At 36.6% G+C, this 10,549-nt stretch overlaps 2 protein-coding genes across 4 annotated transcripts; one reads left to right on the plus strand and one right to left on the minus strand.

The window, feature by feature from the left end:
- The first annotated feature begins 258 nt into the window (after positions 1-258).
- LOC110605956 lies at positions 259-5,250 on the plus strand. 2 transcript variants are annotated; one of them, XM_043953976.1, is made up of 11 exons: positions 259-566; positions 1,041-1,093; positions 1,571-1,870; positions 2,368-2,457; positions 2,631-3,089; positions 3,344-3,479; positions 3,578-3,740; positions 3,917-4,045; positions 4,147-4,341; positions 4,500-4,622; positions 4,723-5,250. In XM_043953976.1, the coding sequence occupies exons 3-11, from the start codon at positions 1,594-1,596 to the stop codon at positions 4,831-4,833; spliced, it is 1,683 nt and encodes a 560-aa protein (XP_043809911.1). In that variant the 5' UTR covers positions 259-566; positions 1,041-1,093; positions 1,571-1,593; the 3' UTR covers positions 4,834-5,250. The 2 variants fall into 2 exon arrangements, with proteins under 2 accessions (XP_043809911.1, XP_043809912.1); XM_043953977.1 differs by lacking the exon at positions 1,041-1,093.
- A 360-nt stretch (positions 5,251-5,610) lies between these two features.
- On the minus strand, positions 5,611-10,284 carry LOC110603131 (protein IMPAIRED IN BABA-INDUCED STERILITY 1). Of its 2 annotated transcripts, none has more exons than XM_043953974.1 (9): positions 9,367-10,284; positions 8,541-8,825; positions 8,065-8,382; positions 7,497-7,724; positions 7,197-7,294; positions 6,896-7,010; positions 6,353-6,805; positions 6,102-6,234; positions 5,611-5,991 (listed from the first exon to the last, which is right to left on the minus strand). In XM_043953974.1, the coding sequence occupies exons 1-8, from the start codon at positions 9,790-9,792 to the stop codon at positions 6,103-6,105; spliced, it is 2,055 nt and encodes a 684-aa protein (XP_043809909.1). In that variant the 5' UTR covers positions 9,793-10,284; the 3' UTR covers positions 5,611-5,991; position 6,102. The 2 variants fall into 2 exon arrangements, with proteins under 2 accessions (XP_043809909.1, XP_043809910.1); XM_043953975.1 differs by having other exon boundaries at positions 6,359-6,805; positions 9,367-10,283.
- Positions 10,285-10,549: the final 265 nt, after the last annotated feature.

Genomic DNA, 10,549 nt, shown 5'->3' on the forward strand with positions numbered 1-10,549 from the left:
TATTCCTATACATGTAGTTCAATAAAATAATTTAATCATCGAGTCCTGTGAAAATAGGATCATGTAATTCAAATCTGCAGATCCAATGTAACAACCCCGTTGACTTTGTAACTATTCGAGGTCAACGATATTAATTCACATTAAGGAGGTATTTCATGTAATTTTTTTTATTTATATGTGTGTTAGAATATGATGAATCGTGTCTTAGTAAATTAATTAATTATTTATTTATTATATAAAATCAATAACATCATGCCTCGTGTGTACAAAGCACGGAAGAGGGATCCGGACCAAAAAATCTGTTCAGACAGCAACAGATTAGGCGCCAGCGAAATTTAGGACAAGGAGAAACTTGAAATCCAGGTGTCAACAGATTGTGCGTGAACTAGGGAAGGTAACAGTGTAGTTTTTCTCTGGCTAATGTACCTCGATCCGACGTTGTCTGACCCACTCATTCACCATGAGCCCTTCTTCTACTCTCTCAACCCCGTCTGATTCTTTTGGGTGTTTTTTAATTGCGTAGAGAGGGATATCCTTCAGCTAGCCATTTCCTTCATCTTCTTCAGGTTAGTTTCTCTTTAATTTTCATACATGATATTATGTCGTTTTCTTAATCTGGGTTTTTGTTGTCATGTTTAATTATGCAAGGAATATTTGCTTCCTTTTTTTTTTTTTTTTTTTTTTTTCTATCATTGTCTTCAATTACAACAATTGCGTTTTTAAATTTTACACTTTTCCAGAATGTTAAGTTTGATGCTTCTTTTTGGATCACTTTTTTTTTTATCCATTAAACTTTAAATCTCTTTTCACTTAATGTCAAGTTGTGTCCATTCAATTTCATGTGTTTTTGATTCGTCATCTACCTTACGCATCTCCTTTTTCACAACATTACCATGCTTTTTATGACAAGTGATCCATTCTACTTGTTTATGTCTTGTTTACCTTATTGGATTTGGACCCTTTACCATACTTTTGCCCTTTTATCTTTTTCCCAACTCTGTTTCTTACTTAACACATTGAAACGAGAGTTTCTTTGGCAGTGAGCAGAGGCTCTCTCTCTCTACTTTACTAGCTTTGGACTTTGTACACAAGGGTATGTTATTTTTCCCCAAAGTTCTATTTTATGTTTACGTTTGTTCTTGCGTTTTCAAGTTCTTCATATTTCATAAATCTTTGTTAAACAATTGGAGATTGGCGGGTTCAATTTCTAAAAAAGTTGCTACTTATGCTATTGTAAAGTAAATTCGAGTTTTTTCCAGTAATCCCTTAGTTTGAAAGATGGTTGCATAAATTTTTATTTGATCGATTTTCAGATAATTAATCTTCCAACATTCTGTCTCTCTTAGCTCAGAAACAACATTTGTGTAACCATTTAGTTGAATTTCCGGGGATTCTCGCCAATAGACACACCATGCTTTATCTTTTGCTTCTTACAACTGCTTGTGACAATCATGTTATCTAAACAATCACCAAGAGTATTTTAAGAACTGGGCAGTACTGGTTGTGTTATTACAATTCAATTCTTCTGCGGAGAGCATCTTTTATAAAGATGATGTTTTCTTCTCGGCAGGTTTATATAACCAAGTAGTCCTCATGGGTGGCTGCATGTCCACTCCACCTAAAAGAGTTAAAACACGCAAGAAGCACCTCGGTCGATTTGGCAAACGCCATGTGAAAATATCCAGTTTCCATGATGAAAACAAGATAATAACCAGTGAAACAGGATGTGTGAAAGATTTTGCTGCGAGTCAATTTGTCCATAAGGATTTTGAGAATGGTAAAATTGCTAGTTTCAGAAGATCTGGGGCCTCCAATTCAACATACCATCTCAAGCAGGTGCAGTGGCATCTCAGTCAAGTAGACGGTGATGGTACGTATTTCATTTTATCTAGAGGCAAAGCATGTGCTGAAAGACATTACTTTTGGCCCCATAGCTTCACATTTAGGTGCATGATCGATTGGGAAAAAGTTTCTCATGGGCTCATCAACCAAATATTTACAACCCATAACCTTCATTTGCACATACATTTTGGGCAATGGAACATAATATGTGCTTGTGCTCCCTAGTTACCTCACCTCTGTTTTTCTCATCAAGTTTAATAAGCATGTTTCTCAGCTACCTTTGTAGTGTAGACAGCTGAAATCCCATGCCCAAATGTTCAAATTAACAAAGATTTTAATGTTTTGCATCCCATTTATTTTCTAATTTTACGAGCTTTTGGGAACTTTTTCCAAGTGCAGCATTGTTGAAATCCAAGCACAAATGGGAAACTATTCCGTTGATTGTTTTACTCAATGGAACAAACTACTGAAACCATTAGGCATATTCTTTATAACTAGGCTGATTTTAAAAGTTTGTGTTTGCAGGAGTTTGCCAAGAGGAAGTTTGGTTTGATTCAGTCAGTATTCTGGATCTGGAATCCGAATCTGATGATGAATTCAGCAGTGTGCTTGGAGGTAATGCATGTCAGAATTCTGCTTAACTATATTCATAAGATATGACACTTCACCATCGGTGGCAGTTTAATGTGGATTGTGTATTTTTGCACCCTTTTCCTGTGAGAAAATTATAATAAGGTATTTTTTTCATCTCTGTGTGAGTTCTCACTGATGTAATTGTTTGTCTGCAGACTGTTTTTCAACGGTGGGCCCTGCAGTTGGGGACATTTCAAGTAGACAGGTGCTTCAATATGAAAGTTCTTCATGTTTAGTGGATGGCTGGGGTAAATGTCAAGAACACCACAAAAGTTATATGAAAATAGATGGACATAGGATAAGCAAAGAGGAAAACAAGGAATCCAAGCGGTTTGCAGTTATTGGTACCCAGGGTTATGAAGTTTCACTTTTGGGGAAGGCCGAGGAAAACAGAAAGAAGAAGTTGTTGAATGGTTATGGAAGCTTTAAAGGTTCAATAGAGGATAGACGTGACTCACAAGACACTATATTAAAATCTGGCTTGCCTCTGTTGGTTCCTTCTGTGAGTTTCAATGATAAGGCTCTAAGTGCATCAGCTCAAAAAAAGAAACTAGCAGTTTTCAGGCTTTCTTTTAAGAGGAAATCATGTGATGGAACCGAAACCAGTGAACTCTGTGAGTATTCAAGTTATAAGTTTCTTTTGAGTGAAATGAAGTCCAACTCATATTTATTAATTTACATATGCATTTCATTGCATGATCTTGTTCATGCTACTGCTGCTTGTTCCTTGATAGAAATTGAAAGTGACATTAATTTTTTCATTCAACAGTCAGTTCTGTCCTTGAGTACAATATTGAAACCTAATCTTTTACTTAGATTATGTTTATATGGCCGCATAACGAAGGTCGTCAATCATATATACTTACAGGTGCTTCAAAAAGATTCTTGTGTCATCCCAAAGCAGGATTCACTATTCCTCCTTGCAGCGGAGAGAAGTCGAATGCAGGATTTTGGTGTGAGATTCCTCCCTCAAATTTCAAACTCCGTGGTGCTACCTATTTCAAGTATGGCATTGATTCATCCTTTGATTGGAAGCTTTGGCAATATCCATACAAGTAGTTACTCTGTTGGTTAAGATATAATATAATGATCTACAATGCAGAGATAAGAGGAAGTGCCCTGCTCCAAATTGCAGTCCATATTCTCCAATCGGTGTTGATTTGTTTATCTGCCCTAGAAAGGTTAATCACATTGCACAACACCTTGAGCTTCCAAATGTAAAAGCTGAGGGGAAAATTCCTCCTCTTCTAATTGTAAATATCCAGGTATGTATCTCCAATCCACCTGTATAAGTGTAATATGCTGTTTCTCTGCGAGTTACTTTTTCATGTTGCTGCTGTATTCCTCCTGGAATTTTTAAGTACAATTTTGCCAAACGTAATAGCTGCTGCTAGCAGTTTCTTACATGCATTGTATTATCTTGATTTTTGCCTTGTCCCAGTTGCCGACTTATCCTGCTGCAATGTTCCTTGGTGATAGTGATGGGCAAGGAATGAGTCTTGTTCTGTATTTTAAGGTTTCTGAAAATTGGGAGAAAGAAATTTCTTCTCAATATCAGGATAACATCAAGGTAATCTTGCTTTGAATTGTCCCCTTGTGAATTTTCTGTGTCAGCATATATTTTGCTTGATATTATATACTGGTTTGTTCACAGTTTCTTCTAATCAACAGAGACTAGTCGACAATGAGATGGAAAAAGTTAAAGGGTTTGCAAAAGAATCAATCGTTCCATTCAGAGAAAGACTAAAGATAATGGCTGGTTTGGTGAATCCTGAGGATCTCAATTTAAGTTCTGCTGAGAAGAAGCTTATAAATGCTTATAATGAAAAACCAGTCCTTTCTCGTCCTCAGCATGAATTTTATAAGGTGAAGGAAAATTTTGCCTTCGAACTGAGTTCTGCCAATGGTTAAGCTCAGCATACACTGCTCGAATTCGGTTATTCCATGATAAATTGTACATGGCATTATGCCTTCAGGATAAGGGTCGATAACTGTGTGGTTCACTGAAAATATCTCTGATGCAGGGCTCTAATTATTTGGAGATTGATCTGGATATTCATCGTTTCAGCTACATATCAAGGAAGGGACTTGAATCATTTCGAGATCGTCTTAAAAATGGAATCATTGACCTTGGTTTAACCATCCAGGTAATGTATCAATCTCATCACCTTCATCATTCGTGTTGGATGTTGAAGTAATCACACGTTTCAAATAAATTCTTGTACTAATATAAAATATCTCAATCAGGCACAGAAACAAGAGGAGCTTCCAGAGCAAGTTTTATGTTGTCTGAGACTAAACAAGATCGACTTCGAGGACCATGGACTGATACCTACACTTATGACTCTAGAAGAATAATCGCCGAGAAATTACTCAATACGACTGTTGTATGCATAACAGCGAATGCTGATCATTGATCTGATGGGACCTATATGACCCACCATAGTCGGTGTTTATTGATAAAACTGTTGTACATACAATTGTTGTAAATTAAAATTTTTTCTATTTGAGATACCATGTTGAAGATACTCAGTGTTCTACACTAGAAGGTAAAGACAAGCATGGAAGCCAGAGAAGATGATCAAGATGAGCCTTCTTTTTTATTAGAGGGGAAGGGTAGTTGAATCTGAGACTTTCAGGAATTGCGTGAGCATTCTATATGTACATATTAGAGAAATTTCTGCAATCAGCGAGAGGTATCCCAATTTTTCAAATATATGCGACATATGCTGATATATTTTGAATTTATTAATATAATGTTAATTATTATTGTTATTATTATTCTTTTAGAATAATGTGTTTGAAGTATTTTATATTTATTATGAAGATTTTTTTATAATAAAAAAATATAATTTTTAATTTTACTCTTAAAGATAGTTTAGAAAAATACAAGTAAATAAATTTCAATCGTAGAACTAAACAAAACATAAATTATATAAAATTTATTCTAAGTTATATAAACCAAATAATGAGACTTTCATTTAAAACACAACAAGGAAAGTATCTTTCAATCCACTATTGCTATTTTTTATAATTAACTCTAAAATTGAATCTCTGGTGAGATTTCAATTATGTATTTGCCACCTTCACTGCTCCAATGTGCATAAGCAGAGAAATTCCAGCTACAAGATCAAGTATCAAAGCATCATGTGTTATAGTTCTTATGTTTTTCCGCTCTTTCTTTGATTTTGTTGGGGTTCAAAATTGATGCCACTCTCTCCTATACCTGATATTGATTTTTTTTTTTTTTTTCCTATTTGATCAGTCCATTATACAATACAAATTCAAAAACTTTTGTTCCTAATCCTAATACAATGGATATGAACACATAACTCAAAACCTAAAGGCAGGATCCACCTTGTTAAAGCTAAGCTCTTCAAGGAGTTGAAAGCACCACAAGACACAAGCACAGGGCCAATTCCAACTGCCAACCACGTCCCCAGTTAAGAACCATTGCCTGCTCTCGCGGGGGCGGACTGAAAGGTTTTCAAATGCCAGAATCCATGCCTCACAATTCTGCAAAAACAACAGGACGTTTCATTCTAGGATTCAGTTAATGGATCTGTCAAACGGAAATGATTTGGCTCAAGTTTCAAAATCAAGTTTCAAAATCAAGTTTCCTGTACCTCAATCCAACCTTGATCTGCGAGCTGCTTCGCGTATCTGACTTTCATTCCTTTGCAAGAGCTCATCAATTTTATTTGTGTGAGACAACAAAGGCCCTGAAAATTCAACCTTCTCCCTTCGTTTACAGTGATCCTGACAAGTTATGAAATGGAAGTGACTCTCAATACAAGATGTTCTAAGATAGTGCTAAACATTAAATGAAAATAATTCTGGTCATTGTTAAAGGGTGATATTTTGTGGTCAAGCTTACTCTTACAGGATTAGTCATTAGAGCATCTGTTTCATCAGTTGCCTTTGCATCATAAAGAGGGTATATGTTGGCTGTATCAAAAGAATCTGATGAATCATAACGACGTCGATGCTTCAGCATCAAATGCTTGGATGTAGCCTCCTCTTCTTTTTCTTTTGGCAAGTCAAAGGAATCGTTTGCAAAGTTGAAACTTGATTCTAATGCACTAATTTCACTCAATGAGATAGACTGAGTAGACTTAGTATCCTCTTTCAGCCTTTTTGCCCATGCAAAGCCACTTGAAGCAACGACTGGTGCCGGTCCCGAGAAAACATAGTCCCCTTTTGTTGCTTGGGAAGTCTCCGAGTTTGTGTCAAAAGAAGAACTTAGTTCTGTGCTCATGTTTCCTCTTTCCTTTTTCATTTGAACATTAGTTTCTTTGACCTTAAGAACAAATTGAGTATCCATCACTTTCTGCATAAAAATAAAGAAACAAGCTTTTAGGAACAAGCTCTATTTTATGGCTGGAAGAGTGAGCAAGCCAGCAAAGGAGAAAAGACTGACCTCTTTTGGAGCAAATTTATTGTTAATGTTGCATTCTTCCAATGTCGTATTGGCCTTTCTGGGTTTTCTTGGTGGTCCTATATCTTTATCTCTTGTCCTAGAACCAGCCGCTTTCCTGGAGGTACAATGTTTCTTCAGTTACAAATATTTCAAAAGCATAATTAGGAATTTCTTTACATTGGAGATCTACTATTTCCTGCTTGCATATATAATTATACAATATTACTTTTGATAGACTGCTGGATGTACATGTCATTTCAGCTACTCATTTAAGTTCCTAACAAAGAGTTAATAGTTTTACCTCCGTGCTGCTTCTCGATACTTAGCATCCATTTCTTTGTTAGGTGTATACTTTGGCAAGCTTGACGGTTCACATGCATATGGCACTGTGTTGAAGTACTAAAGGCAAGAAAAGGAAAGGTGAATGGAAAATTTCAATTTCAAAAAGTAATAGGTTTCAAAATTGTATAATTCCCATGATACAGGAAACAAGAAAAGGGATCTCATGAATTAACTGAAGCACTCGAAAGTGCGTTATATTTGTAGTTTGATCATTACTTCGAAACTATAGAATTATTGGTGGGTTTTGAAAGGTTGTTACCTGAGACAAAAGGGCAGAGGAGGCAGTCCCACGCTTTTCTGGTTCTATGGAAAGAAAAGTTTCCATCAAGTCCACAGCAGTTGTTGGAAAATCTTTAAGCCTCTCTCGTAGCGAGCTTTCATAAACATGTTGGGGTCTAAACATAGTAGCATTAGGAAGCTTAGACTGTTTCCAGTACTCATCAGAAGGAGAACCACAAAGCTTGAAGATTTTGTGTAATTGTTCAACCTAATTGAAGGATACTATTTATTAACTTCAACTTCAATTACGTAAGACTTTAGGACTCTAGATACCAATTGAAAAAAGAGAGGAAAAATGCAAACCACTAGCTAAAGAGAAACAGAGTTTTTCCCATATAGGATTTTTGAACCTACCACAGGCAATTAACACTCCACTTAGGTTTCCCAATATTACACAGGAAAGTATGTAAAAGCTATCAAACAGATGATAAATAGGAAGAGATGCAGGAAACACTATTGTTTCTTTTTTTTTTTTTTTTCCATTTCCCATTTATTCTCACAATATTTATTGGCCTGTTCTTGAAACTGCATTATGATACCATGATTACCTCAGTTCTTCCCTTGAGGAGAGGCTTTCCAATGAAAAGTTCCGCAAATACACAGCCCACACTCCACAGATCCACTGACATACCATAACTTGTTGAACCCATCAAGAGTTCAGGAGGGCGGTACCATAAAGTCACCACACGACTGGTTAGATGATTACAGTTCTTTGAGTTCAGAACATTTGCCAATCCAAAATCTCCTATTTTTAAAATTCCTTCATTGTTGACCAAAACGTTGGACACCTTTATATCCCTATGCATTATACCTCGTAAATGGCAGTGCTCAATCCCTTGCAATAGTTGCTTCATGTAGCACTTCACCTGTGCAGAATGTCAACCTAATTAATATCTTCTGAACTTCTTAGAAACAAAAATGCCATCACAGACATATAGGATGATAATATTTTGGAACGTTGTTCACACTGTATTGAAAAAATAGGAAACTGCACAAGGCCATTTAATAAGGGAGATGAGCAGACCTGCGACTCAGTGAACTCGATGTCTGGAGAAGATGATAGTCCAGCAAGATCATGTTCCATGTATTCAAATACAAGGTATATGCTACTTGACAACCGGGAAGTAATTATTCCCTCCAACTTCATAACGTTTGGATGGTCAAGCCTGCGGAGAATCAGTATTTCGCGTGCCATAAACCTAATGCTCTCTGGCTGAAAATTGTCAAACCGCACCTTCTTCAGTGCAACCATCCTTCCAGTCTCAAGCTCACGTGCTCGGAACACACTGCTATATGTGCCTTGTCCAATCTTGATATATGGCAAAAATTGCAAGTGACAATTCTTAGACATCATGCATTATGAAAATGGCCAAAGCATGAGCATTAACATGAATTGGCTATCAAGAAATAGGAAAAGGAACTAAAATTTGCTGCATCATACCAAACAAATGTAGTTTCTCACAGTTATCACCTTATGCCTCATAGCTACCTTTATTAGATTAGAATGCTCTACCAAGGTTTCTGAGATGAAAATTTGTAAAACTCAAACCTCAACAAAAAGAATATCCTTTCCCCTGAAAATTTTCTCTTTTCCCCCACAAAATTATAAGTGGGAAGCAATCATATTCTTAAAACATTGATGGTAGGATCTCCTTATTCATTCCCAAATAAAATCTTATAAAAGGAAAATTAAGAGAGAGAGAGGAAGAAGATAAGTGGATGAATGAATAAATAAAATGTATAACTATAATAGCAATGAATTTCCATTCTCCTCAACAATGTAGCTGCATTGAATCAAATCCAGTATTATATATTTAAAGACGGGAAAGATATAAATAAGCCCTTATTACCTTCTCTAATTTCTCAAAAGCATCAGCTCGTAGAGGCACCCAACCATTAATGGCTTGTGCGGCTGCAGAACTGAGCCAGCTGGGCCACCCGGCAGCGATCTGCTCGGCCTCAACGTGCCTCCGGGAGAATCCCAATTTGAGATTAATGGGTCCACTCTGTCCGCTAGAGCTCCTTCTCCTTACTTTTTTGCCTTGCTGATTGCTATCTTGATCTTCCTTTGCCGCCTCCTCATTACCGTTATCAATGTCATAGCTACACTTTTTGCGTCTACTTCCATCTTTCTTATCGTTTTTGTGTTTCTGTTCAAAATTTAAATACCCAGACGGGTACCTTGAAGGACCCGCCAAGCTATGGTCGTTAACAGGCAACGAAGATGGGGAGACATCGGCCACCGACAATGTCCGTTTGGAGCTAACGCAACCCATTAACCCGAATCTAGGATCCGACCCAGATTGGGAGAACGGGTCTACTTTTGGTTCATTACTATCACATTACATCAAATTTGGCGTTGCATTAGATTCAAAAGAGAAGAAGAAAACGGGAAAACAAAAAAGAGTTTTTCTTGCTCCTTTTTTGGGCAATGGTTTGTGTTTGTCGTAAGTTTCCTGCGAGATTTGCGCAGGATGTCTGGTGCCAAAAATAGTCTAAGATTAAAGGGAGAGAGATGGGTCCAATTTGGTTCATGTTTTTTGAGAAGGAAGGTGTGTGCCTATTAGCTTTTTCGATCTCTGTTTTTCTTGTGCTTGCGAAAAGGAGAGAGAGAGAGAGAGAGAGAGAGAGAAAGAAACAAAGGTGAAAGTTAACCGTTGGGATGTTCTGTTATTATTCTCCGTTAGTTGATTTAGTTGGAGAGAGAGTGAGAGAGAGAGAGAGAGAAGGGGTCGGTGGTTGTTGCAGTCCAACTGCCAACAACAGCTACTGTGCACCCATTAAAAACAGAGCTTCACTAGAACTCCAATGTACTTTGAGGCAGCAAATTTAGATGAATGGATTAAGTATTTAGATTCATACCCTATCTATTAAATCATTAAATTTTCCATATAAATTACATCTAAAAAGTTTGAAGTTTTGGTTTTTCATTTTTATTCTTGTCTTAATCAATAAACTAATTCTGTAAAGAATTCAACTTTCTTTTTCGTAATAATTGATTATTATATTTATGAATAAATTGCATTTGGTGTA

This window comes from Manihot esculenta, chromosome 2 (assembly GCF_001659605.2).
Source record: "Manihot esculenta cultivar AM560-2 chromosome 2, M.esculenta_v8, whole genome shotgun sequence".
Taxonomy (NCBI): Eukaryota; Viridiplantae; Streptophyta; class Magnoliopsida; order Malpighiales; family Euphorbiaceae; genus Manihot; species Manihot esculenta.

What these genes read in the sequence shown, in the direction of transcription:
- LOC110603131 (XM_043953974.1), bottom strand. Translation starts at nt 9,792, where the DNA reads ATGGGTTGCGTTAGCTCCAAACGGACATTGTCGGTGGCCGATGTCTCC. An exon ending in CTTTTGAGAAATTAGAGAAG is followed by an intron (nt 8,826 to 9,366) that starts GTAATAAGGGCT and finishes CCATATATCAAG; the next exon opens with ATTGGACAAGGCACATATAG. An exon ending in CCTCTGCCCTTTTGTCTCAG is followed by an intron (nt 7,295 to 7,496) that starts GTAACAACCTTT and finishes TCTTGCCTTTAG; the next exon opens with TACTTCAACACAGTGCCATA.
- LOC110605956 (XM_043953976.1), top strand. Translation starts at nt 1,594, where the DNA reads ATGGGTGGCTGCATGTCCACTCCACCTAAAAGAGTTAAAACACGCAAG. An exon ending in CAGTCAAGTAGACGGTGATG is followed by an intron (nt 1,871 to 2,367) that starts GTACGTATTTCA and finishes TTGTGTTTGCAG; the next exon opens with GAGTTTGCCAAGAGGAAGTT. An exon ending in CTCAGCATGAATTTTATAAG is followed by an intron (nt 4,342 to 4,499) that starts GTGAAGGAAAAT and finishes TCTCTGATGCAG; the next exon opens with GGCTCTAATTATTTGGAGAT.